General features: G+C 53.0%; 1 protein-coding gene across 1 annotated transcript in view; it reads right to left on the reverse strand.

The window, feature by feature from the left end:
* Positions 1 to 7,696: 7,696 nt before the first annotated feature.
* KY (kyphoscoliosis peptidase) overlaps positions 7,697 to 27,761 on the reverse strand; it is a 42,429-nt gene continuing 22,364 nt past the window's right edge. The window contains exons 7-11 of the mRNA XM_031439420.2: positions 27,132 to 27,240; positions 25,531 to 25,648; positions 17,407 to 17,595; positions 15,887 to 16,077; positions 7,697 to 12,134 (exon numbers count right to left, since the gene is read on the reverse strand). Coding sequence (XP_031295280.2) covers positions 11,239 to 12,134; positions 15,887 to 16,077; positions 17,407 to 17,595; positions 25,531 to 25,648; positions 27,132 to 27,240 — 1,503 coding nt within the window. The 3' untranslated portion in view covers positions 7,697 to 11,238. The remainder of the gene's footprint in view (positions 12,135 to 15,886; positions 16,078 to 17,406; positions 17,596 to 25,530; positions 25,649 to 27,131; positions 27,241 to 27,761) is intronic.

The raw sequence follows: 27,761 nt of genomic DNA on the forward strand, positions 1-27,761 counted from the left end.
ATGGGAAGGTTCTGAATCTGTGATATAATCAACCTGATCCTTCTTGCATGAGGTGCCATTTGTGGACTAACAAGGTATCCCTTGGTCTCTTTATTTTGCTCCAAAAAAGGTCTAACACTAACATATGGTTTAACAACATCATGCAATTCCAGTATTTTCCCAGGTTAAGTCATTCCTTAAATCCACATTTCTCAAACTGTTTCCCAGAGATCTGAAATTTTTTAGAGTGTTAGTAAGTGCTCCTTAGAAATGTGCAAAGCAGAACAGAAAAGGCTGCATGTCATACCCCCTGCCCCCAGCCCCGGGCCAGGATAGAACTGCCCCTCTCCCTCCTGCCGGCCATGACCCCTCCATCCTTTTCCCTGATGGCCTCCCTTGGGCTTCCCAAATCACTGGGAGCTGGTGGCCATAGACGCTTAGTGGTTCTTAACCTTTTGTGTGCCAGAGGCTTCTTTGGCGGAGTAGAAAAACCTATGGACCTCTCAGACTATTGACTAAGTGCACAAAATAAAATCCACAGTGTTAAAAGGGAAACCAGTTATATTGGCATTTAGTCATCAAAACCCAAGAATAAACAAATTTGTAATAAAGTGTTATATGCGCCTCTTTATTAACTCATTAATAATGAGACTGAGTGCAACGATGCCTGAAAATAATGCTTGGAGGTGTCTGCCAACACCTGTAGTGAGATGTGAGAGCACCTGTGGTTTCTACTGGGACAAAGCCCCAGGTACTGCTGGCAGTGCTGTGGTTTCTGGTCTAGACGCCCAATGGAATGAAAACTAACTTTCAGTTAGAGCTTACTGAGAATAAGGATGTCAAGGTTTCCCATCCAAGTTCACGGAGACTTAAATTCTCTCCTCAGACCCCTTGTAGGGGATCTGTGGACTCCAGGTAAATGATTTAGAGGCTCGGTGCTTATTTATGCTTTACCTTATATCTGGTCAGTCTGGTTCTACGTGAACTTTCACTTGTGTCGTGAGGGAGGCATTTGTGCTTAGTGTCACCTGTGGTTCTAAAAACTGAGTCTTTAAATGGATGAGATCACAAACCAACTTATCCATTATTCATGGAGTGCCTTTGGGCATCTTGGAAAACCAGCATTATGCACGTGACAGATCAGAGGCTCCCACCTGGGTTACCGGGGACCCTGGGTTCTTAGATGCCCTCCGCATATCAGGCAGCCAGGTCAAGCCTGGGATGGTCAGAGTTCCTGGCCTGGGACTCTTAGAGAAAAGCTAGGTTTGGTCAAGCAGCCCACAGTCCCTATAAGTGACAAACCCAATGAGTGACATCCTGGGCTCGTTGCATATGATCAAGGAAAAGCTGGACCACTTGGACATCTCCTTCAACAGAGCTGCAGAGGGTCCCGCTGTCCACTGTGGACAAGGAGCCCATGACAACAGCAGGAGCTGATGCTCTGTGCACCCAGGCAGAATTTTGTAGCCCAAGCGCAGCCACCTGGGGACTGGGGACAAGGGGCAGGAGGAGGGTGGCTGGTGCAGGGAGGCCAGATGGAATTCCGGTGGGGACAACTCTAGTGGTCCTGAATTCTGTCTTCACAAAGTAATCCAGTAGTCCCTGAATCTCAAGTCATGCATTTTGGGCCCCTGGCCTAAAATTAAATCTTACAAACAAGGCAAACATTTTATCCAGCAATGGTCAGTTAATCGTAGCTCTCTATTGCGTACCCTGCCACCCCTCACCCCAAGCCAGCTACAAGAAACAGAAGCTCCCCAAATTAGTGTTTCTCATACTATATTGGTTGATCAAAAATGTTTTATTGGATTCAAAATCTGTCCATACTTCAGCAATAAATTTGTCATTTAAAGAAGAGGAATTGCAATTGGAGTCTCTAAATACATTTTATAATTTTCGAATTAATATTGTAAAGGAAAATTATCATTACTTTGCAAAGTTTCTCATCAAAGTGGACTAGGAAGAATTGAAAGACATTGTTAACCAGAAGCATCTTGATCAGGAATTTTTTTTAACAATTTCTAGCATAAATCCTGACACAAAAAGTTAAGATCGTGAAAGAAAAGTCTGGGTTTTCATTAAAATATTTGAGCAGATCTTACCAGTTTTATATAAATTCAGTGTCTTTCCTAATACTTTCATTTTATTTTTATCATCATAATTATGTACTGCAGAGAAAATGTAATGAATTTTGTTCCCTATAGATAGCCTTGAATCCTCCCCAGTTTACCCAAGAGGGTTGTGCAAATATTATTGTCTATGCTTTTCATGGGAAGGCCTCCCTTAAATGCTCAGCCAGGAGACAAGAGGGCCTCGGTGGCCAGGGAGGGCCTGGCCTGGCTGCCTGGTAGGCTGCCCTTCCTCCTCTTCCTTCATGCCTGAGCTAAAATATTTCTGCAGTTAATGCGTTTTGATTAATGGTTAAACGTATCTGGGCTACTCAGATGACAGTGCATCCATTTATTCATTCATTCATCAAATATTTAACCAAGCAAACTCCGTATCTTAGAAGTCTGAGCTCCTGCGATTCCCTGAAGATGCTGGCAATACAGAGCCCGGCTCCCTTCTTGCTCTCAGAACCTCTGACAAGTGTGCACAGTGGGGCTACTAGCACACCTGCGCCCTTAAGCAGTCTGCATCACTGAGGCAGCCCCAGTGCCCAGGGTGACAGGCCAAGGGAAGCAGTCTAAGAGCAGAGAGGGAGGCCTCAAAGCCAGTTGGCCACTTAGCAGCTGTACGCCCTTGGGCAGTTTCTTCATACGCAGAACATGGACTCTGATTCTCGCTCAGTGAGGTCAGGTGAGACGCCAAATAGGGAAGAGAATCAAAAAGCTGTAGATGAGGCCTTGCAGGTAACATCTGTTACCCAAGAGGGGCAGAAGGAAAGCATCCACTCAAGGCTGGGCAGCTGACCTTGGTCTGAGGGTTTGGGAGACGGTCAGTGGGGCAGGCGTGGGTAACCTGAGCAGCGCCCATCCAAAGGGAGCGCTGCAACTTGGTCCCCTGTGGAGATGTTCACTGGCTTCTTAGGGCAAGTCACCAGTCAGATACTAATGTGGTTTTCCTGATTTTTAAGTGTAGGCACTAATTAACAGTGTGCAGGCTGCAAAGCAGGTTTACAACCTCTGCCCACACAGCATAGGGGTGATAAGGATGACCTGGGCTGGGGTCTATCACCACAGGCATGACCCCCAGGACAGGGGTGGGGAGCTACAGGAGGATGGGCCACCTTCCCTTGCTGGCAGGGCTCTAAGGGACACCGACACACAGCATCAGGCCACCTGCCACGGGCTCCTTCCATCCTCCATGGAGGATGGGGCTCATAGAATAGAATGACTTCCATTAAGAGCTAAAGCCATAAAACCCCTAGAAGAAAATGGATCTTTGTGATCCTGGGTTAGGCAAAGATTATTTTTCTTAGATGGTGGCATGGATGACTTGCCCACCCTCCCAGCCAGATTTAACAAATGCCAACATTTCATCAGCTATGCTTCAAAATTCACCTAGCATACAAGATTTCTGAAAACTTCTTCGTGGCCTTTCCTAATTTCATGTCCTTTTTTTTCTGTCTTCAGAAGCAAATGCTATCCTGGTGATGGTGTTAACATTTCGCAACCATATTTTTGTCTTTGTACACAGTCACAAAGAATGTATAGCATGATTTCAGGTACTATAATTGTATTTCTATACACTGGAAATGAATGATTAGAAACTGAAGTTAAAAACTGATACCATTTACTGCATCATGAAAAACATACTTAGAAACATACCTAACAGAACACAGGCAAGGTTCTACAAAGGTCTACTAAACATTACTGAGAGAAAGGAAGAATTTCTACCCTCCTCCTTGGAAGTGGGAGATGGGAAGGGAGAACGGGGTTGGGGTGGCATCAGTTGGGTCTGTGCTGGTGGCTCAGGGCTCCTGCCGCCTGGTGGTCCTGGAATGTGACAGATGTGTTCACAGGCCAGCGGGCAGATTGGTCAACTGCTTTAATTTAAGGCAGGCACGTAGGAGGGAGGGCCTTTCAGCAGAGGTGTCAGGTAATGTACAGCTGCCTGGTGCAGGGCTGAGCTTCTGGCCTCTGGAAGATTCTAGGAGAGGCAGGGCGGTCAAGTGTTGGAGACAGGATTTCTTCTTATTAGGCTGGAATCCATGACTGGAATGACTTTATGAGGGGCCTGTGAGCTTCAGATTCTCCAGGGAACAACGCACAGCACATCGGTATCATCCTCATCATGCTGGTGACAACTGTGGTGTGGCAGTGGTGACCTCAGCGAGCACTTACTATGAGCTGGGGATGGTTCTGTTCACTTTATCCTTGTAACTCATTCAAACCTCATCAGAAACTTTCTTGGTAGGTGCTATGATTTTACTGCTGAGAAAACTAGGACAGGAGGTTCAGTAACTTGCCCACAGCAGTGCGATGTGGCACAGGGGGTGTGTAGAATCTGGGTGGCTGACTGCGGGGTTTGTGCGTTGAACCATTGTAGCATCCTGGTGTCGTCCGACAGGCCACCCCAGCCTCAGGAGCACCATGAGGAGGGGTCTCCAGGGAGCTGCAGGGATCTCCCAAGTCAATGTTGATGGAGGGAAATAGAGCCTTCAATCCTGCATCGATGGCTCCTGACCGCACAAGACAGCTTTCACTCAAACAGCAACCAGCAGCTAAGAGGCCAACTTTCCAGAAAGAAGCCCATTGGCTTCTTTTTAAATAGACTTTTAACACTCTTGTTGAGCTTTAAAAATGCCCAAAGAAGCTTTTACAGACAAAATGGTTTTCCTCCTGCAATCAGGTTGACATGTTCTCTCTGCTGCGTTTCTCCTGGGAGGTGGGGAAGGGGATCTGATCCTGATGAAACAGACACGAGAGGGTTCACAATGCCCACGCTCACCGTCGTCCGTCCTGAGGGCAGGACAATCACAAAGGATTTGGGGGCAGGAGGCCTCCCAACACCGTCAGTATCTTGGCTACATTTCATTGTAACATAATGAAATGGTCAGTGTTAATTTCCAGATCCCTTTGGTGTTCACAAACACGCTGATACATGTACATATCGGCAAAGGGTTCACTGGACAATTTGTTGTTCCACAGTCACTTCTTTTACATAAACATTTCCTCGTCTTCCCTCATCAGCACTTTGCCCAGATGGGAGCTGCAAGGGGCCCCTCACCCCTTACATCTGTTCTCCATTAATCAATTGCTCTTGGCTATTCGCGGCAGGGCTTCCCCTCTGCCCTCAGTGGCACAGGGTGGTGGGGGCATCACTGCCAGGTCCCCGCACAGCCAGGGTGAAATGACAGCTGATTCCTTGTGTCACAGAGGCAGTCAGCCATCCCCCTGGATGGAAACAAAGCAATCTCAGTACAAGGTGAGGGCAGTGGGTCCCCCGGGAAGAAGAGCACTCCTCAATCGATCTGTGGTCCTGATTGCTTCCCGCAGGCAAACACCGTGAGCACACCCAGCCAGGTGGCAATCTCTGTCTTTCCGTAAATTCACATTTCCCAAAGAGGCAAAGGAGCTCGTTGTCTGGCATAAACTTCTTAGTTGGGAAAAAGAACCGATGACTTAAGATGTTGTAACTCAACAGCTTTTGGGGTCAACAGCCATGTAAATAAAACCAGTGGTCTATAATTTCATTTTTGAAAGGACAAATTGATGTTCACTCCAAACATGGACTGATCATTTATTCTAAATGCAAGGTACTGTTTCATCATGAGATGAAATAACACACAAGTTCGGCGTGGCTCCTCCTTCCTGGAGCGCTGTGCACTGCCTGCATTTGCGCTCCACGCCGGTGGGTTGCGTGGCCACCTCCTGGAGCCCAGCAGTGGTCGGGATGCCTCCAGAGTGTCCTCTGGCCTATGGTGGGAGTTGACTGGTTGTTCATCAGTGGGTGAGGTTGCTAGGAGGCCAGGGTTTACCCCCTGGTCTGAATAATCTCCTGCTTATTTGGTCTTCGTCCGCGCTTGGCTACCTTGAAGGCAGAATTGGCAAACACATGGCATACCTCACCCTTCAATCCCGAGTCTGTAGATCACTAGCCAATCATAGCACTCTTTCCTACTGATCCCCACGTGACCTCAGAATCCTTCTTAACACAGTCCTCCAGGCAGCAATGACCAAACATCTGGAGAGCTGGTTTAAGTCCAGATTCCCTTCTCATTCTCAAACCCTCGTGACCCAGCTTTGCCACTGGATATACCAAGGACCTTGAGGATCTCTGTCTCTTTTATGTCTCATCCTGCAGGTGCTTCTTTTTAGAGGAGGTACTTTAGGACAACGATGCTCAAAGAATCAGGAGCTCTGAGTATTCACTGGACCGTTGTTTTCCGAGACATCAGCTCTCCCGAAGACAGTCCCGTGTACTCAGGCTGTGCCGGGAGAAAATTTTTCTGCTTTTTGGTCTTAAATAACCAAAGATTTGCCATTTTGCAGTGGAGTTGGAGGAGTAGGTCAGATATGGAACACAGCAGGATGGACCAAATTTCCTCACCCAGGGAGACGCAGGAGTCACTGGTGGGCACCACGAGTTTGTCGCAGGTTCCTGGGGGCTGGGGATGTGTTTACTGTGTTTGGGGCCCAGGAGCAGATGGAGGTAGTCTGGGGGAGAGAATTGACTTTGGTTCAGTATCTTTTGACTCAGGAATTCAGGGGGAACATCCGAGAGAGGGTATTCCAATTGCTGCCTGATTTTCAGTTTTCCTTAGTTCTGCTCGCAAAATCAGAGAGAAGCAACATCCTGTCGGGGCTGTTGCTTCCCCTTTGGTCCTTCTGCTGGGTCGTCTCCAGCCCCTTGCCCTCAGGCAAGAGAGAAGCCCGCAGCGCAGTCTGCCGGGGGCTGCAGGGCTGGATTTTAACACAGCAGGGCCCTTCAGATGTTCCACCACTGACAATCCCAGGTCTACCACCTGCCAGCATCTGTTCACGGAGACACAGCATCACAAACTCTCCAGACTGGAAGGGACTTTAGAGGTCATCCACTCCAGCCCCAGGCTGGCATTTTCAGACTGTTCTAGTAATTCAAGAGTTCCTCCTTCTATTCTGTGGAGATTGTTTGTTCTGACTTCCTCTTAACTATGCTGTTAAAGATGTGGTCCACCTGTGGGCTCCTTCGTAAGGAGAAGCGTGATGGGGCTCGTCGTGTTTGTGGGTCTAGCAGTCAGGGGTGCAGCGGGCCAGATATGGGAACGTGAGTTTTTTTGTCCTTCACATTACAGCTGTTAAGAATGGTCTCCATGGTTACAGCAGCTTCTCAGAGGTATCTTGATTTTCATTTTCTGTACTTCCCTAAATGTCTAATTTATGAATAATCTGCTTAAGCAACCTGCTGAAAAGTTTCTGCAAAGTATATGAATATCAACAAATATATATTTATGTATATTCAAAACAATCAAAAAAGTAGGCTGATAGGCATTTCTGGAATTTTTTTTTCTTTCACTAAAAACAGAAATTAGGATCGACTTAAAAAACTTCAAGTTAAACAAGATTCAATGAAAGAAACACCGCCTTCACGTTCTTCAAAGGCATGTGAGCCAGAGAGGGGCTGGAGCTAACCTAATTATGTTTCCTTTAATGTGAAATAGCATCTCACCATCACATTCAAATAGCTGGGAGATTGATTTTTTTTCCCTAGTGCTCCCTTTGAACATGAAAGTGTTTTTTCCTGTTTTTCCTCCCCTTGTGAGAACAATGATAAGAATGGATCGATAATTACATTGTTGGATAAAAATGAATATAAATTTTATTGAAAAACAACACCAGCAACAATGTGGGGAAAGCATACTCAACAGCCACTGGCCCACACAACTCAATGCACACATTATGAAAAGTCAACACCTCTTCAGAGTTCCAGCTACTCACTCAAATGAAAAGAACTGATCGACCTCAGGTAAACACTGACGTGGGACACAGATGCCCCCCACCTCTGAACACTGTGCCAGTGGCAAAGGACGCAACAGTACAGTTCTCTCGCTGGCTGAGGGTGAGCTAGTGTATTTCAAGGACTCACTGCTTTGGAGAGAATCTTGTCTTCTAAGACCCAAGACCACTGGGAAAACGTTTTTACTATTCAAGTCCTTTGGAGAAGAGGATTTCACAAAATTTCTTGGCAACTTGTCCCTCCTGCTTAACAACAGGAAATACTTCTTTATGTCTAGCCTCAATCCTTCATGCTTCAGTTATCTATTTATCTCCTTTTACTCTCAGCAGGCTGTAAGGAGTTTGTCCCGGAGGGACAATGTAACATAGGGGGAACACACAATGATCACAATCAGATTGTTGAAAACGGAGTCCAGCTGTGTTGGTGGCGCTTCCGAAACAAGTTGAAGGTAATTGCGGTTGTGGTTGTAGCCCATTCGTGCTATCCCACTCCTCAGTTCTCCCCAACCCTCCCCAACCCTTCACACCCTTATGTGGCCTGAGGGCTGCCATCCTAGGACTTGCAGCAAAAGCTCTCTGAGTTCGATCAGTTTCAATCCTTCACTGGCGTAGGAATGAGTGTGGTCAAAGCTGTCCCATACACTCCTACGGGATTTCTAGGCAAAGCACTCCCCAGTCCTATTACATTCGTGTCTTCCCACCACGAGAGGCAGCCCCCAGCCTCGCTTCACAGCTTGTGCGTGGCAACGACGTACTCCATGTACACACAGGAAGCGCTGAGAAGCCATGAAAAAGCACCCAGTGAATTTAACATAAACATCTCAGTCGCATTTTTCAATTTCTGCCTAAAACCCCAGTGATAGATTCAGCCTCACAGCGTTGGGGGTCGGGGGTCGGGATGCAGCGCCGGCAGATCCGCATATCGGCCACCAGGGGGCGCCCGTGCCATTCCACGGGCCGCTGGGACGCTTCGACCGGGAAACAAAGATGGGGATTTGAATAAAAGACTTCAAAACGCAACCCCGAATTCTACCCTGAGCAGCATGCGTGTAAAAATTCATTAAGATTGGATTTCATTTCGTGTGTTTTTAATTCAGTGGATAGAAATGCAGGTGTTGTCTGACTGTGTCTACAGCTGTCTTTACAAGGGGCGGGGGCGCCTGGTTAATTGAGCAGGGAGGGGAGGCTGATGCTCCACCTGCGCTTTGAGAGGCTGCGCCTCCTTCTCTGTTCTTGGGAAAGCTCCTATTTTGCTGGGTGGCATCCTTTGCACGCCCCAGAATGTATTGATTAATTACATTGCTTTGTAAAGGATGCATGTCGTTCTCAGCAGGACTAGATGAGCCAGCCAGCTCTGGGTCCAGTGAGTGACATGAGTCATAGAAGGCACTTATTATTTTGATGAAACACAGCATGTTGCTTTCAGCCTATAAAATCAAAAGAATGAGAAAAGGCTGTTTTCAGGGTGTAAACCCTCCCTTGTTTCCCTGTTGTGGTGCACAGTGATTCCGCCTCTGTGGCCTTTGTGCATTTTCCAGGCGTGAGTGACATGGTGCTGAATGCCTGGGTGGCAGAGCCTGCCAGAGGATGCTGGACACAGGCCAGGGCGGCTCAGCCCCCCAAGGTGTACTGCCCTTGTGTTCCAGGGCCCCCAGCCTGGTACAGAACAGGCACCCCATCACATTGCTCTGGACTGGGTCCATGCTGGGTGGCAGTGGGGATCTTTGGGGGTGGAACCCCAGGGAATGATGGACTGAAGTGTTGGAAGACTGGAACTTGAGACAGGTGTGGGCAGGGGTGGCTGCTGCCACCCACCTTGAGCTCTGGGATGGTGGGGCAGGGCCCTTCCATTCCCTCTGTAGCCCCAGTGTGGAGGGTCAGTGTGGTGCTTATTAAGTGCTCCACGAATAAATGAGGAGGTTCTGAGGATCCTGGCTGGCCCTGGCTGTAACTGAGCCCAGGGGCATTTGGAGGGTAGGCAGTGTGGGCAGAGTGCTGGGCAGTGCTGCCCCTCAGGGGCCAAGGTGCTGAAAGGCAGGGGCTGTAGAGCTGGAGAAGCAGGAGGGCCGTAGGGACCACCTCCAGTGTCTCCATGTGCTGGGATGGCGCTGCTGTGGCCACACATGGCCGCTCAAGGCCCCTCCATCCTTCCCTCTCATTGCCCTCACTGAGACAGCCTTTCCACTGTTGCCATAGCAACGCTGGCCCGAGGTGCTGCTAAGGGCTGGCTGGGCAGCCGAAGCTTCTCAGGTCAGAGCAAGTAAGGGGCTCGGAACTGTCCCTATAGGAGGGGGGTCCTGGGGGGGTTTCTCTTGTCTAGGAAGGGGAGGGAGGGGATGGGATAGGGACAAGCACAGAAATCGCTCCCAGGGCAGATCGGCATCTCCGCAGGCATGGCTTTGGTGGTAGGGATCTTGGGGGCTGACGGGGCCCTGTTATCCTGGGGGTCCCCCTGGCACTGCAGCATTTGCACTCCTCCTTGCCTGGGTCTTTAGTTAGGGTGATGGCCAGGGTTCCCCAAGGGCCCAGCCTCATGAGGCTCCCTGTAATGGGTGCCAGCTGCAGCCTGAGGCACAGGCTCTAGGGGGACCTGCAGGGGCCGAGTGAACCGAATCAGTCCCTCTGAGAGCAGAGTTGGAGGTCTCATGCCCTTAGGCTCAGGTGGCAGGACTGCCATGTGTCCCTGAACCCCCTGGCCCCCACCCAGGACACTCAAGAGTGGGCACTGGCTGCTCTTTGCCTTGGTATCTCCCATAACTTTTCTGTTGCCACATTCCCAGCACACACAGGCATTGTGGAGGCCCTCTGCCTCCAGCCACTTGAGGGGCAATTAGCTTCCTCTCCACACCCTCCTCCCCAGCCCTCAAAGAGCAAGGAGTGGCAGCAGGAATGCGGAAGGTGGTCAGGTCTGGGGTAAAAATGGTAGTGCCACCTCCCCCTGGGGTTGGGGAGCTGGTGAGAAACACTGTGATGCTACTTGAGGGGGGTGCGAGGATTCAGGATGACCCAGCCTCGCAGGGCACGTACCTCTTCTCTCGCCCCACCGCGGCCCGGGCAGCATGCCTGCATTCCCACACCAGCCCTGTAGCAACCACAGCAGTATCAGCACGAGAAGGGGGCATCTGGGCAGTGGGGTACAGTTTACAATACCTTGGATTTACATAGCACCTTTTTCTTCTAAAGGGCCTTTGCCTCTGTCCCCTCGGCCATCAGAACACAAGCATCACTGCTCCGGCGGCGGAGCAGGGAGACTGAGGCAGAGGCCTAGACGGGATTCCATGCAGACGCAGTGGTGTCCGGGGCTCTCTGCACTGCCCCTGGGCCGTCCCCAGGCGGGCCTGGCGGAGGGCCCCGGCAGGCGGTGGTGGGGCCCAGGCCGTCACTGGGCATTCACTTTGTATTTCAAGATGTAGGAGTAGAAGTTGTGGTTGGCATTCTCCAGCACCATGACGTAGACTTCCTGGCAGCCGGCCGTGCTGCAGCTGCCCTCCCAGTAGCCCTCGTGGTTCAGGGTCAGGGGCCACGTGTCCTGCCCCTTCACCAGGGCCTTGGCGACGCCGTGCAGCTTCAGTTTGAACGGGACGTTGTGGTTGGCAGGAAGCACGCCCGACAGGGGCTCCAGCAGCTCGTTGTCCGGCCCCCAGTTGCCGAAGCTCTCGGGGAACACGGGCCAGTTCACCTTGGCGTTGGTGCAGCACAGGAGGTAATTGAAAACGAAGATGTAGTTGCCTGGTTCCTGCCTCTTCTTGACGAAGATCTTGAGGGCAAACTTGCCGGCGTGGGGCAGCTGGACTTTGAGCTCTGTCCGCTTCTCCCGGTGCAGCTGGAAGATGTAGCGCCGCTGCGTCTCCTCGGTGATGGGGCCGTCGTCCCCGTGCAGCGACGCCAGGACGCTGATGCCCTCCTCCACGCCGAAGCTGACGGAGCAGCGCCCGTCGCTGGTGTAGATGACCGGCTCAAGGTGGGACGGCTTCACGATGCCCATCTGCTCCGAGAACCAGCTGGGGCCCACAGGCTGGTGCAGCTCCGCAGGCAGTGGGACGTCCATGTCGGTGTAGTGGCACTTGAGCGTGTACTCCAGCACCGAGCTGTAGATCTCCGAGTTGCCCTTGGCGAAGATCTGCAGCTTGTGGGTGCCCACGGTCGGCGGGTAGACGTCCAGCTTCATCCCGTTCTTCCTGAGGTTCAGCAGCCCGTGCTCCTGCTTACCGTTGAGCATAAACATGAACAGCGTCGGGGCGCAGCTCTCGATGGTGACCGTGGCTTTCCCGTTCACTGTGGAGAGGAGCCAGGGTCAGGTGAGATGGAGTCAGCATGTGCCCACGTGCCAGTAAGTGTTTAACAATAGGATCTCTGGGGGAAAGGCCCTGACTTACAGCCTCTGCCCATTTCCACGGCAGAGATACCTTCACTATGATAGCTTTCAGCCACAAGTGTGACGTCACTGAACAGGATCTCAGCCGCGGCTGCACACCCCTGGAAGGGCTCCCCTACTCCCTCAAGGTGGTTTTCTTCCAGAGAGCTGAAAGCTGGGGGTCGATCTCAAGAAAAAAAATCTGCCCCCTAGCTGTATCGCTTTGCCCATTTAATTCACATCAGATGAAGACTGCACAGAGGGTTAGCCTGATTCCAGGGCAGGGAGAGACGCTGGTTGGAGAGCCACCCTTTGACCGTCACCTCCAAATTTCATCTTACTTTCACTCTGCTCCCTCCAGCATCAGATCATTACAGTGTCATGGCTGTCATGTCCATGCATTACCTTTAAAAGCTGATTGGAGCGGCTTCCCTCCAGGAAACTGTGCTCAAGGGGTGGGGCTGCTTCCTTGTCTCCCCCTCTCCCCTACCCCAGGCTTCTTGATGGAAGTCAGTGGCTGCATGGGAGGGTCTTCTGCGTCCACCCCTCCCACCGCTCCCCTTGCCGTCCAGCGCTGTCTTCTCTGTCCTGGTCAGTTCTCTGGTCTTTGCAGCCCAGGGCACTCTCCTACCTGGTCCTCCCTGCCTTGCAGGACCACAGGGAGGGGCAGGGTTTCTCTGAGAGCCTCGCCTTGCCTTCCTCTCAGAAGATGATCCCCTGCTCCTCATCCCAGCCACCTCCCTGGCCCCATTCACGGATGAGCACAAAGGAAGGAGACAGACTAGTGTCTGATCCATGCTAGTAACTCTCCCCAGCCAGGGGTCCAGTGCTCTTGCTGGGGAGGGGGAAAGCCATGCCCAGGCTTTAGGACAAGTGTCCCAAGACTTCCGATCTAATCAGCCACGAGGTCCCCTGAAGCCAAGCTGCTCAGCTACTACATTCAGCGCTACCTCCCATCTTGGGAGTGAGAATCCCCACACAGGCCACAGGACAGGGATGGAGGCTCAGCTGGCCTCTCCCCTCCGCCTTCCTCATGGTCCCTCCATCTGGAAGACTTTCCCTCCCTTCTCAGGCACGGCTGACTCCTTACCTACCTTATTCTCCCAAACCCCTCCCTGCCACAGTTCCCTTCCACCAGTTCAGCTCTCTGATATCTGGCCTCTGCTTCTACTCTCCAAAGTCTTCAGTGACTTCCTTGGAGAATCTGGGCTGCTGGCCATGCCCTCCTGGAAGTCCTCTCCTCACCTTTCGTCCACCGCCCTCTCCATCCTGGCCTCTCCCCACCCCTGTGATCCACCATCCGATCTCTGTTACCATCCCTTCTCTTCCCATTACACTAACTGTGAGATCTTTGTGCTTTTGTGCTATTTTCTTTGTCTACACTTTCTCCACTGCTGTCAGCCACTGTGGGACAACTGTTCCTGGAAACCTCCAAAGGAAAGTGACCAAGAGCAGTAGACTTGAATCCCTCTTCTCCCTTCTCTTTTTCTTCTAAGCCACTCAAGGGGCAGAAGCTATCTCAGCCCTCAACTCCTCGTGGCCCCCAGCCTGCTCCATCTTGTTTCCCAGGTGGTAGTGAGGTCCCTGTGCAGTTCACCTTGGATGCACAGGGCCTGCCAGCACCTCCACACAGCAGCCCAAGGGCTCCTGCAAATATACACGCAGTCACTAGTGGGCTCAATTCTGTGGGTCACCATCAAACTGGAGACCAGTGAAGAGGCCTCCAGCAGCACACCCCTTCACATCCTGGGGCCCTCACACCTGCTGTTCCCTCTTCCACTGTCCCCAAACCTGGATAAGACCTTAACGTAATGTTCTGACTGCAGAGAAGGCTTTCCTGGGGGGGAGGTATAGCTCAGTGGTAGAGCGTGTGCTTAGTATGCACGAGGTCCTGGGTTCAGTACCTCCAATAAAAAATAAGTAAGTAAGTAAATAAATAAATAAACCTAATTACCTCCCCCCACAAAAAGCAAAACAAAAAAACAAAAGCTTTCCTGATGCCCTGGGGTTAGGCTGAGCTGCCGGGAAGCCCCTCTCCTCGCCCGAGGCTCCTTCAGGGAACTTAGCACCACTGTGTAATGTCTGTGTTCTGTGTAATGTCTGTCCTCTCTGCTGGCGTGGGCACGTGGGGAAGGCCCATCTGCCTCCTTTCCTGCCGCGTGCCAGGCCTGGCCAGGGCCCCTGGCCCAGGGGGTTCTTGGCAAAGGTGAGTTGAACAGCTGGGAAGACCTGAAGTAAAGGATTGGAGACCCCCAGGGACCCTGTAGGAGCCTGTGATCTCTTCCTTCCCTCGTCCCTCCTTCTCCCTCTCCTGCTCTCCCCTCCCGGCCTTTTGCCCCCCTCAGTTTCCCTCTCTGCTTTCTTCCCATCTCCACTCTTAACAAAATGAGCTCCAGCAAAGACATAGTCTTTAAATATGCTTCATGAATATGCAATCAAATTTTAGGTTACTATATATTGAGAAAGCCAGCGTTAACATGTCTATGTCTCTTGAAAAGGCAAACTCCTTGGTGGCATTGTGTTGACAGTGGTGTGGCCTGGCCCACTCCTCCCTGTGGCCCTGTGGCCCACGACGGACAGAGCCGGCCCCCGACCTGACATCCGTGCAGCGGCCCTATTCTCAGGACGGCAGCCTCATGCTGTTATTTTCACAGCAGGAGCTGCCAGGTGTTTGTGGTTTTCAAAAGTATTCCAGAGCTCAGCAGCCTGGTTAAGGAGGCCATTGTGAGGTGGAAGGGACCAGGCAGCTGGGACCAATGTGGGGGGTGCCTGTGCTCCTCGTGTCCCCATTTCCCTGCAGCATGGCCTGGGGATCACCCGCAGTCTGCCCCAAGGACCCCACTGTGCTAACACTGGGTGAGCTCACGGCTTCCCTCTTGGGAGCACACAGGCCCCCAGGTGCAGAGACGGGGCCCATGGGCAGTGCTTGCAGAAAGTATGGGGGCGCACTGACCCGGCTGTGCTAAGCCCTGAGCTGCGGTCCTGGCCCCCCAAGCCCGGCCTGCCATGTGCCCTGGGGTTCACAAACACACCCAGCTGGCTGCCTGATGGGGGAGGTGGGGAGCAAATGTCAGTCCAAGCCAGCCCTGGGGACAGCCCAGTCCCGGTCCTGCACTGCCCAGCCCCAGGGCAATCGGCTGGAAGAGGCTGGTCCTGCCTCAAGAGGGAAGGAGGCAGAGTAGCGGGCAGAACCAGTAGCACCAGGCCGGGGAGACAAGGCTGTGAGAGGCCAGGCTATGCCCCTGGAGCCCGGCCCTCGTCTGGGCTGCCTGAGCTCAGATGTCGAAGGGTGGCTGCATCCTTCCTGTCCTGTGATGCTCATTCTCCTTCAGCTCCCAACACCTAGCTCAGCGGCCACCTCCCTAATGTAGCACCCCCCTAGCACTCTGTCCTGGGAGACCCCCGCTGCTCCCCCACCAGCGGGTTAGGCCACTGACACACAGATCCCAGCTCTGCGGGGCCAACACATACTCTCTGCCAGGCGTTCGGGAGCATCTGTCAGGCACCTGAGCTGGGAGGTGTGTGTAGCCAGTCCTCTCCCTGCTGAGTCAGCTGAGGGAGACGCACCCCGCTCGGGACCACCAGCCCTGGCTCCCTGACCTGCTGGGCGGGGAGCGCGGACCTCAGAGGCTGCAGGAAGAGCTCCTGGCCCGGCTGGGCCAGCTCCGGTTACCTGTTTTGATGGTGGAGGTCTCCGGGTAGGCGCTGAGCATCCCCTTGTTGTAGAATTCGCTCTTGTGATACATGTTGTTCTCAAACTGCCTCAGGGACTGTGGAGGCTTTAGCAGCTGCCAGTTCTTGTTGTCTGGGAAATGGTCCTCGATGAACAGCGCAGGGTGCGTGAGGAAGTAGAATTCGTTGTAGCTGGAGGGGGAAGAGCTGGTCAGTACCCGTGTGGGTGGGTGGGGGGCTCAGCCGTGCAGAGGAGCAGGTGGGGTTCACAGGGGGTCTTTGGGGCCTACTTTTTCAGCTAACACATCCACAGTAGGGTCCCACCCACAACCTGATGGGAAGAGGCACCATCTGCAGCCCTAACACGGGCACTGCAGATGCCCCCTCAGTGGCTGCTTCCAGAAACAGGAGGCAAGGCCGGATCTGAGGCCCATTTTACGAGAAGGTCACAGCCCAGGTGGCGCAGTCCAGGTGGAGAGTGGGCTCCCCTTGCTCTCAAAACCAAAGAGATTCGAGCAAATCCATGCCCCACGGACTAGGTGCTAGTGACATGGAGGGACAGCAGGGAGGGAAGGCCGGGCGCACCAGCTCTGCACGCAGCCCGGGGTGCGCCACTGTGCAGGGAGGAGGCCCTGACGCAGTCCCTGGAAGCGGCTCTCTGGAGGTCAGTGATGGGGATCAGCGGAAGAACAGGGAACTCAGCTGGAATGGGGGAGCCTCCTCGAGGCCCAAGGCGAGCAGTGCTCAGAGCTGACAGAGCGGAGGAGGGCTGTGACTGGACGCGCCCTGTGTGGATGGGCCGAGTGCATGTGCTTGTATCTGCCCTGTGGGAAGGACCGTCAGGTTAAACTGCACAACTGAGGCAGCGCCCTCATCCTCCGGATGAAAAGCCACCTGAGCTGCTGATGTACATCAAGACCCAGTGGGAACGTCATGGCCTCAAGATAAGGCCGGCACCTCGGAGGCCAGACCTGCACACTCCAGCCCCGGCACCCCAGCCTCCCTGCCCCATGGTGGCCACGGTGACCCGGCACAGCATAGTGTCCCTTCCCACAAACCAGAGCCCCTTCCTCAGAGATGGGGTGTGGCTGATTCAGCCCAGAGAGGAGGGAAAGGAATCCAGTGTCCGGGAGAAACAGTGGAAGAGAATTCTGGCATCTGTGGATGGAACACAGTCAATGGCCAAAGGCCTGAGGGAACCTACGGACACTTAAAGAAGCTTCTCAGGCCTGCCTTTCTGTGCATGTGGCCCGTGTGTAGGCAGACACTGTCTTTTAGTACTTGGGTGGGGAGAGTGCCCAGGAGCCAGGGGGCGGATTTAGTCATTGGACAGCGAGGTGACAGAAAGATCAAGGCCCTTACAGTCGGCCTGGAGCTAGCTCACTCCCAAGCCCAAGGAAGGGTGGGAGTGGCCAGCAGCAGACGGAGGCCCCCCTGCTCTCCTCCCCTGCTGGCCGCCTTCTCCCCCTGCTGCCTCCTTCCACCGACCAGACACCCCGCAGAACCAAGGCTGGCACTTACAGGAAGGTGAATTTGGAGGTGGTGGAATCCACCAGGCCGCTGCCCCAGGTGCTGTCCACCAGGTGCCATCGCCCCTCCAGGTACACGGCGTTCCAGGCGTGGTCAAACTCTCCAGAGAAGCTCTGCCCCGGCTGGTAGCCAAAGCCCTTGGAGTAGCCAGGCACGGTCATGCACTGCACACCGGCGATCCTGGGGGCGGGACGGGGGTCTGAGAGGTCGCTCCTGCTGTGGGTGGGGGGGGCTGGATCCCCTCCTCCCCCAAGCCTGTCTGCGGCCCCAGGCCTCAGGCACTCTGCTGTCCATCAGTCCCTCCCTGTCTCTCCTTTTTCCTGCCTCTTGCACAGTCATACAGCCTGAGGGCTTTTATATGCAGGACCTGGGGACAAGGGGGGTGGGCACAGGGTTGGCTGCTCCCACTGGAACAGACCAGCTGCAGTTTCCGCTGTCTGCTCCTCCCTCCAGACTGTACAAACCACTTGGGAATGTCTCTCCCCAGAGCCTGCCTGACTGCTCCGCCAGCAGCCTGCAGGAGGACACGGTGCGACAGCGAGGACCACCGGGGGACCGTGGAAACCTGGGGGATGATGATGTTCTTGAAGAACCAGAGAGGATCTGGAGGCGCGACTGAGGAGCTGGGTCTAGATGACACGGGTGGGGCATCAGCGAGGGGTGCTGGACCGGAGGGTGAGCCCACTCCCCTGCCACGCCCTGACCATGGACAGCTGTGTGGGGACCTTTGGGCCAGGCCAGTGGGAGTCCCCTGTGACCCGGGGATGACTGGCCCACTGCCAGGATGGCTCAGATCTGACTGCCAGGGCCACAACAGAGCAGTAAGGCCATTTGCTGACCGATTGCTGTGGCCACGGTTTCAGAGTCCCTTGTAGTTGTCACTCTGGGAGTGGAAATGCTGACCAGTCGGCCTGAGCTTTTATCAAGGCCCCCTTGAGAGCATTCCCCAACCACTCACAACCAGTCTGGGATGACTTTCTAAGGCCTGGACAGCAGGGGATGGGTGCTGGTCACTTCTGGGGACCCCATGGGCAAGCTACAATCTGGGCATTTGTAGCTGAAACCCTGAAGCCCAGACCTAGGCTGTGGGCACCGCCCTGCAGCCACAGCCAGTGTCCTGAGAGCCCTGCCACGGCCAGGCGGCCCCCACATGGCATCTGAGGGGTGGGCTGCTCTTCTAACCCAGGAGATGCCCTGTGCGGACACTTCTGGGGACAGTGTGTGAGTCAGAACAAGGTGCTCCTTCTTTGAGACCCTTTCCTTTCACCGGTAATGCTGGTATAATCAACACCCAAACCCGTGGTAGCCAGGATGTCTGCAGTGGCCCCTGCGGACGGGGCTCAGCACAGCTGTCTGCTGACTCTACCGTCCCCTCACACGAACCGGGTGTGCGCTCCGGGGTGTAGGCAGGGCTCATCTCAGGGAAGTGGACCCCGGGCAGCCAGGGTCTTTCCAGCGACCAGATCTGAGCCTCAGTTTTTCTAAACGAGAGGCCACGGAGCCTCAGGGTAATGGGGTGAAATGGGCATGCATTCAGGATAAGAATGGGGAAATTTTCCCTATAAAAATGAACTTGAATTAACAATTAGCAGAATATTGGATTAAATAGTATGTATCTCTATGTACATATCATTTGTAGAGAGAGTTGGTGAGGCCAAAGGTGTAGTTACCAGACTCCACCCTGCCCTGGGGGCTGCGCACATCCCCAGGGAACCGCTCTCTCCTGCAGGGGGCAGGCCTGCTCTGCGGGGGGCTCCTGGGCTGGGAAGTTTTGCAGCCCCCACCTGTTTCTGCCTGCATCTTCACAAAAGGAGATCCAGGTCTCCCAGGCTGTCTAAGAAATCCCACAAGAACAGACCAGCTGGGCCCTATGGGAAGATTTTGGGAGCACTTGGGAGACCAGGGCAGAGAGCAAGACAAACTAGATCTGGATGTCAGAATGTTCTGCTGGTAAAGACTACCAGCTCCCCAAGCAGAATGGGGACCCAGAGGCAGTGGGTCCAGGAGCCCAGGAGCCCAGGAGAGGAAAGAGAGTGCAGCAAGAACTCCTGGAAAGCCCCCTCGTCATTTAGCTGCAACCAGATGTGAGGCCCAAGGGTTTGTTCTCAGGATGGGCAATCTGAATGAATGTAGAGTCTTAGAGGAAACAGCCAGCAGAGAGGGGAGGGTCGCATGCGTCCCAGAGGCATTGGACAGAGGTACAGGAGGTACCTCCATTGGAGGTAGGGCTCTACATACTCAAGAGAGTGGGTGAGGAGAAGGAATGTTGTGAAAAATATTTAGTGAGGTCAGAGATGCTCCTGACACGCTGTGAACTGACAAGAGCCTGTAAAACTCCACCATCAGCACAATGCCTCTGTGCGTGTGTGCGTGCGCAACATGGAAGACGGGAGACGGATTGGTCTCTTCGTAATGGGATTAGGGGTGATTTTAATATTCTTCTTTAAGCTTCTCTTTATTTTTACAGTTTTCAATAACGATTATGGGTTACTTCTCTAATTGGAAAGAATCCGTAAAAACTACCTGAAAATGACATTCTCTGCTGAGTTATTTTCCTTTCTTGCCCAGAACGACAGGGCATGTGAATTTCTAGGATGATGGGGAGGGTACAGGGAGGACTGGGAACAGCAGTATTTGGAGAAGGGGCTGCTCTGCAGGAAAGGGAGGGGAGCTGTGGGCCTCGGGACACGCTGCCCACAGTGGCTCGTCCTCCGCTCTGAGCCACCTGGAGTGAAGGAAGGAAGGAAGAAGCGCTGAGTGCCCACGCAGCCTCCAGGTGCTGTGATAAAAATGGAGTGGGTGCCGATGTGGGCAGACAGCCGGCTCAAGCTCTGCCTGGGTGTCCTCCTGGGAGAAGCCATGTCCTCAGGCTGGGGTATCCTCCCACCCAGGAGGTGAAGTGAAGGTATGGTCTGAGCACCAGCACCAAATGGCAGGGGGGCAGGAGTAAGAACCCTGCCCCAAGCCTAGAAAGGGCTGGAGGAGGGAGAAGTGAGTGGCTGGATGTCCTCCCCAAGGGCTCCCAGCTGGAGGGGGCGGGGACCGGGCTGAGCTGGCAGAGGAGGGCTTGCTCCAGGGTGACTTTGCCAGGCTCTCCACGGGCAAAACGAAAGGTTGGCATTAAGTGGTCTCTAGAGGGTGATTCTCCTCTGACAGGCTGGGGAGAAGCTGAGAGGGCCGTGGGGAAGGCCTGGGGCAGAACAAAGATGAAAAAAACCCCTCAGCTGTAAGCATCTGCCACGCTTGACTATGAGATGAGGCTATTTTGTTACCTGGCAGCCATGTGCAAGATGAATTGGACAAAGAAGTCATAATGCAATGCATGATTGTTAATAATCCACAGCGCTCATGCAGAAGTGTAGAACTAGTCATTCCAGCTGCTGGTCGCTAGTCAGGATGAACCTCCACCATTTCATGTCATCAAAAGATCACTGACTCTACACACTCCGGGCAAAGCGCTATACCAGGTGCCAGGGAATAAGACCCCATTTATCCTTTCAAAATATACTACGGACTATAACATAATAAAATACAGTATACTAAAAGTAAAGCTCACTGGCCACCGTAGACATGCTCGTAGTTGGAAGGGGGGCAGATACAAGAAAAGCCACTAAAATACTAGTGATAAGCATAGCCCTTTTAGAGAGCCCCAAGGAGGAAGAATTTGCTGGAAAGATCTGGGGGAGCACTGAAGAAAGGGCAGAGGACGAGAAATACATCCTCCTCTGAGAGAGCTTTGACCAGCCATCCTAGAGCCGAGACATCACCCATGGAGATGCACCTAGTAACCTCAGGCTACAGAATCTTGGTTTTCACTTCTGACAGTTTGGAAATCCCAGCGCCAGTGGGGTTTCCAACGTGGAAATAATGGAGGAGGTGATGGATTCAGACTGTGACTGTCATTTTATACAGAGATGGTCCGGCCCCAGCAGCAGCAGGGCTGAGCTGACTGCAGTGGGCGGTGCACCCTGCACACAACAGCCCCTGAACACAGTGGACTTCCTCCACTCTGAACACTTCTCGCAGGATGGCTGAGCCACGTGGAAAAAGACGGAGGGAGGGAGGGATCATAGCCGTAGGAGAGGCAGTGAAGCTTGCCCTTCTTCCGTATCTTGATGAGAATATTGTAATTTCTAATAGTAAAATTAGGAGACATGGTTTTATTAACTTTAAGCCCAATGGTCAGTTTAACTGGGCAAACATATGTGAATTAGAATTTTTAGGGCCTTGCTGTTCCGAAATCGTTCATCCTCAAGAAGGTTAATGTTATTACAATAAAAGTAAATTCTGAACAGAAAAAAAAAATTGTGTTTTCTACACTGCAGCAGGACAGACATAACCATGACTTACATTTCACAATTTATGTAGTTGATTTCTTGTAAATTTGACGGTGTCTTTGTATTTCTGCTCTATGGCCCCCTTTCCCTTTTTTTATACCTCCCTATGTCCAGGTCAGTAACTATAATCAAGGTAATAATTCTCACTCCAAAGCCCTGAGGTTGAGTTCAGGGGCCTCCTCTCTGACAAATGAGAAATCCACAGTTCAGAGAGGGAGACTGACTTGCCTGGGGACACACAGCCAGCCAGGGGCCAAAGCAGCACCAGGGCTCATTTGTCCTGATGCTCAGGAGGCCTCATATTGCACCAGCTCTTTTGTACACTGAGGGTTTTTTTTCATCTATAAACTTTTGGGTGGTATACGGAGTGAAGTTTAAGGCTGGTTTGCTAGAGTGATGTAATTCACCTTTGTGAGCACCATCCTTTGGGGTATCTATAAAGGTGGGGGAGTTCAGATGCCCCTTTCAGTGGCCCTCTATGACAGAGCTAAGGGTTTTTCATCTGCCTCTTCCCAGCCTTTGGGGGCCTCAGGAACCAAGTGATGCTCTGGGATTGTCTGGGACGTGATGCTGAGCTGTGCACGCTACTGTGACAGCTGGAGGATGCATGGAAAACAGACTGACATCTGATGGGTGACAACCAGTCTCTGCAGCATCAAAGCTTCAGACTGGTAATAAGCTCCCAGCTTTATCAAAAGTCCCTGGGAAGTCTGCTAGCTGGTGGTGCTAGAGCCGTGATAACAGAGAAAGGAATTATCACAGAGGCTGACTCAGTGGCAGGATTCGGGGGAATTAAGTTTTGCCCCTGCAAGGAAAGTAAGCAGAATTCATCAAGGCCGTGGGGAACGGAAGCAAAAGGAGAGACATTAATACTGGACCACAGAAGGTCGGGAAGAAACTGGACCAGCATTTACAAGCAGTAGCACTACCAAAAAATAAATGCACGTTGGTTACTCGGGAAAGACGATGAATGAATGATATTGCAAAAATATCTGAATTCCCCACCAAATTACTTTATTAAATCAGTCTTTAATGAGGCCCTTGCAGGCAGGTGGCAGGGACAGGCAGAAGTAATGGTGGCCGCATCGGTACAACTCTTGCTAAGAGGCCACCCTGACAACTAAGCAGGGATAAATCAGCAAGTGTGGATTACACGTCCTCGGTTACTAAGGAATCCGCTAATGAATTTACCAAACCTTCAGCCGTAATTTTAAAGAGAAGGGAAATTAGGAAAGATGCGTGGACAAGGTTACTGATCTTTAAAGCCAAAGTTAAAGGAATTCAGAGAACTGTGAGCTATTGTGTGGTTAAATGTCCCAGGCAATGCGGAGAGCATTTCACATGGTAACTGCCAGGCTGGAACCTAACTTTAAATGATGCAAAACGTTGGGATGTGTTTTAATGATCAGCTGTGGGCCAGAATCTGGCTGTAGTTCAGCCTCTGGACTAGGCCAGAGAGCTGACAGTTCCACTCAAGGCAAATGTCAGTTTTCTGAGCCTACGTGAGTCTATGTGGGTCTGCAGGAAAGTTCTACACAGCAAAAACGTTCCCATACTCTGACAAGGCAGGAGAGTTTAAAAAAACCCCAACAACCTCCAGGTTAGCAAACTCCAAGCTGCATGTTCTCGTTTAGGGCTGTAGTCCTGCTGGTGGGAAACAGAGTTCCCAGGGTGCAGATGAGAAAACTGAGGCTCTGAGAGGCTAGGTGCCTTCCAAAAGGAATAAAACTAATATGTGGTGAATTAGGGACTGGAAATCAAGGACTGGTAAATGAACTGAGTCTTCCTGGCTTAAATCTGATACTCTCAGACCATGCTAAGAAGGCTTCTATTGGATAAAGAAGGATCTATTCTATGACTTAAAACCCCGAGGGTTTTCCAATTTGCAAATTAAGATGAAAATAATTACATTCTGAAAAATGCTAGGCACAAATGGAACTGAAAGCAGATTGAGGGTTATTTCTTCATCTAAAAAGAGAGTAAGGTCGATTTCATACAAGTCTGCGAGGAATATCTTGTCATTTCCTGGCACTGAGGGCCTACTGTGTGTAGGATTCTGAGATGGATATTCACAGGGGAAGCAGGAAGGCAGGGACGAAGACGTAAAAGACCTAACAGACCTGTAAGACCTACAAGGGGAAATGAGCACAGGTAACACCTACATGATAGAACAAAGTCCAGAAAAGAATATGACAAAGTGGTAAGTGTCATCTCTAAGTAGTGGGATTCAGGGTACAATTTTCTTCTTTTTGCTTCTGTGCACTTTAGAAATCATCTACAGTTAAGTGTTTGTTTGTTTTTTTTTAATTTAGAAAAGTGATTAAATAAAAGCACAAGACCTGAGCGGGTGTATAGGTGTGCTGATGGCATCAAGAGAGGGCGAGCAGGTGGGCGGTCCTGCAGTGGGGCCTGGGAGAGTATTAGAGAGAGGGGAGCACACTGAGCTTGTCCAGCTGGAGTGTGGGAACTGCTGGAAGGCACAGGGCTGGAAGGCGGGGTGAGGCCGGGTTTGGGATGACTTTATGGAACAGTGTGAGTCTTTACTCTTGTTCAAGGACGTAGGGCCTGTGGAGCCTGGGCAGGGGGTCGGTGAGCATCCTGGTTCCTGGAGAGTTGGGGTGCCAGGGCCTGGGGTGGGGTGAGGATGTGGGGGGCAGGGAGATGGGTTGCAGAGGAGTTGGCATCCTCTGCAGCCTGACCTGCCCTGGTCCCCTCTGGGCCTATGGTCTCAGGGGTGGGCCTTGGAGGTGGGGGAAGGGAAGAGCATAGAGCAAGCAGGAGAGTTGGAGCAACATGTGTCTGCACTCAGCGGTGGTGATCGGGGCAGGGGGAGGCCGGACAACTGGGGGTCAGGCCAGGAATGGGTTGCGTGTGCCCCAGGAGCAAGACGGCGCATGACCACTGCACCACACTGACACATCACAACGGCCCGACTGTGGACCCTTAAGTGTTTGCTGCTACTCTTGGTTTGATAATTACCCTCTGCGGTCCTGGCCAGCTGATACCTGGGGGCCTGAGAAGACCCACTCCCAGAAGCCTGCAGGACAGAGTACACAGTCTGTCCACACCCCTGGGAAGGGGCTTTTCGGTGGCCCCCAGGGCTGACTGTTTCCCGGGGATCACAGTAGACCCCAGTGGGCACAGGAGGCTGTGGGGGTCAGCAGGGCCCCCCAGCCTTGAGTCACGGCGTCGAACCAGCCGTGAGTCTCCAAACACAAACCACTTACCAGCCACTCGCCTGCTCTCACCCCACCTCCCGGGCCACCCGGCCAGGTGCTCGCTCCCAGGGCAGTGGAAACGGAGCCCACAGGCGCCAAGAGAGGAGCTGCTTCCTCGTTATTCAGCTTTTCCAGCTGACAAATCTTTTCAGGGAGGAGATCTTTTGTTTTCCCCAGAGAGGGCCCCTGTGCCAGCCCCGAGGACAGCCTTTCACAGTCCTCTTGGCGTCAGCAGCCACTGTCCTCACATTCCCAGATCTGCCATTCTTCTAACCTTCAGCTGCACAGAGATGGGAGAAGGTGGAAAAAGGGCCTTTTATAACCAAATTATCTCTGTGCATTCATCTGCCATTATGTTAATGCATCACGAAGCCCGGCAGATGGTACAAAGTCAATTATGCTGGTGTTAAAAAGGGAGAAATTGACCTTTTCAGGACTCACTTGGATTCGGAGCAGAGTTTGCAAACTCAAGTTTTGGGCCCTGTCTGTGCGTGAAGGCGCATGGTGCTTGGCCTGGGGAGAGGCTGGGTCAGGGTGGTCAGCCCGGGACCCCTCCGTACCTGCACATTTTCTCGAAGAGCCCAGCATAGCCATCACAGTTGGTCTTCTGGGTCTGCAGGATGGTGGTGGGTTTGAAGGCTTGGCGGTCCTTCTCCTGGGCAGCCTCGATGTCGTACTCTGGAGGGCAGAGGAGGGGACCGTGAGGAACCAGGTCCTGGGAGACGACCGGGCTGGTGCAGAGGAGAGGGGGTCCCCTGCCTGTGGTACCACCCCCGCCCTCCGCTGTGGCTCCAGCATTGCACCATTTGGGTCGGCCTCCCTCAGGCGGGGGAGAAACCACTGTGGGCTGAATGGAACCAGGGCCTCAGGCTGGGCAAGATCTGGAAATGCCACCTCTTTGTGTGGGTGGTGAGAGGAAGAGCGAGGCTTTGGCTCCTGAGGCTTCCGAGGAGGGGCTGGGAGGGGAAGGGACTAAGATGGCACTGGGGGTGGCGGCTCCGGCCGCTTGTCCCCTCCTCCAGTTCCAGCTGCAGTGAGGCTGCTCACCCGTCCTTGCTGGGGCCCCCAAGGCCAAGGCCTCACCCTGACCCGCAGGGGGTGTACTGAGCTGTCGTGAGAGCTTGTCTCCCCCATAGCCCATCACTCCGCTAATAAGAGATTCTAAGGTTGGCGGAGAGGCCCTGAGGCAGGAATCACTGTGGCCTTTGAGGGCACGGGGGCAGGAGGTGTATGTGAGTGAGTGTATGAGTGAGTGTGTGAGGGTGAGGGTGGGGGCAGCAAAGTCCAACAAATGTTCTGTTTCCCACCCCGCTGCTCCCTGGAAGCCCAGGCTGAGCTGCTGGGGTTCAGGTGGAGGAGGCGGCCCCTCAGGGCCTATGGCCAGACGCCCTACCTGTGTCAGGGGAGTCCATCCGCTAAGCTGCATCCCTAACCGCTGCTCTGGGAGGTCAAGGGGAAAGCCCAGGGGCAGCAGGTCAGGGGAGCCCCGCTGGTTGTTATGTCAAAGAGAAGATGCTAGAAGTCCACCTCTCCACCCGGCTCCTCCACTGAATGCAAGGGGCAGCAGCCAGAATCCCCTTAGCAACCACCCGCCAGCTTGGCTTGAGCTGGTCAGATTACCAGGCTGTCCCGTGCAGAGCTGCGGGCAGCTGCACAGGCCCAGGTCCCCTGGGGTGGCTCTGGAGAACCTGGAGACTGAGCTGAGAGCAGTGTCCGAGGTCGCCCAGGTGGGAGCAGAGAGCAGGGAGAGCGGTGCCCACCCTTCTTGGCTCAGGTGCTTTAAGAAACCTCTTAAAGTGTGGTGATAACTTCTCAAATAGCTGTGACTCATCCCCAACCTCCTTTTGGAGACGACCTTCTGCCCTGGGTTCCCATCTCTGTGGAGCAGGATGGAGGGAAGGCTGCTGCTGGGTGAAGGGCTTCCACTCTGGCTGTGGGCAGAGGGCCACGTGGGATGCCTGCCCACCCACCCTTCATGGGGACCGCTGGCACATGGTGAGTTACCCATCTTGGGTTAGTCTTTGGCTATTCAACCCAACCATCTGGGAGCCCCTCTCCTTCACCTTAGTCTTACTCCACACACTCTGGTGATAGAGTCAAGACCAGAGATGCTCTTCTGGGACCAGGGTCCTAGAGCCAGTGGACCCACCAGTGGGCCTACCTATGTGGTGGCAGATCCAGATCCAGATGGCGCGGACCCTCTCCAGGTCACTGTGGGCCTCCTGGAGCAGGTCACTCACCAGCTCGTCCAGGCCACTCTTGACCGTCACCTGGGGAGTGGGAGGGATGTGCTATGGCAGGGCCTGCACGAGGGCTGTGGGGAGCCCAGTGCATTGCCACCTGCAACCAGGGCCTCTCTTCCTCCAGGTGGAGAAAGAGGAGAGGCCCAGAGAGGCCAAGGCTGGGTTGAGAGCAGCCCTTGGTGGGGACTGGCCATGGTGGGCAGTGCTGACCAGCTGACCCACTGGGCCTGGAGCCACCACATCTTTTCTGTGTAGGTCCTGGGGCCACCCAGGTGGGCATCTGGGCACTACGGCGGCTCCTAGTCATGGTCAATGCTCCCCAGAGCAATCTACAGATTTAGCACAATCCCTATAAAATTTCAACAGCCTTTTTTTTCTTTTACAAAAACAGAAAAGCCAATCCTCAAATTGATATGGAATTTCAAGGGGCCCAGAATAGCCAAAACACCTTTGAAAAAAGATGAACCATGTTGGAGGACACACATATCCGGATTTCATACTTACTCAAAGCTACAATAATCAAAATAGTGTGGTAGTGACATCAGGTC

This window comes from Camelus dromedarius, chromosome 2, assembly GCF_036321535.1.
Source record: "Camelus dromedarius isolate mCamDro1 chromosome 2, mCamDro1.pat, whole genome shotgun sequence".
NCBI classification, from domain to species: Eukaryota; Metazoa; Chordata; class Mammalia; order Artiodactyla; family Camelidae; genus Camelus; species Camelus dromedarius.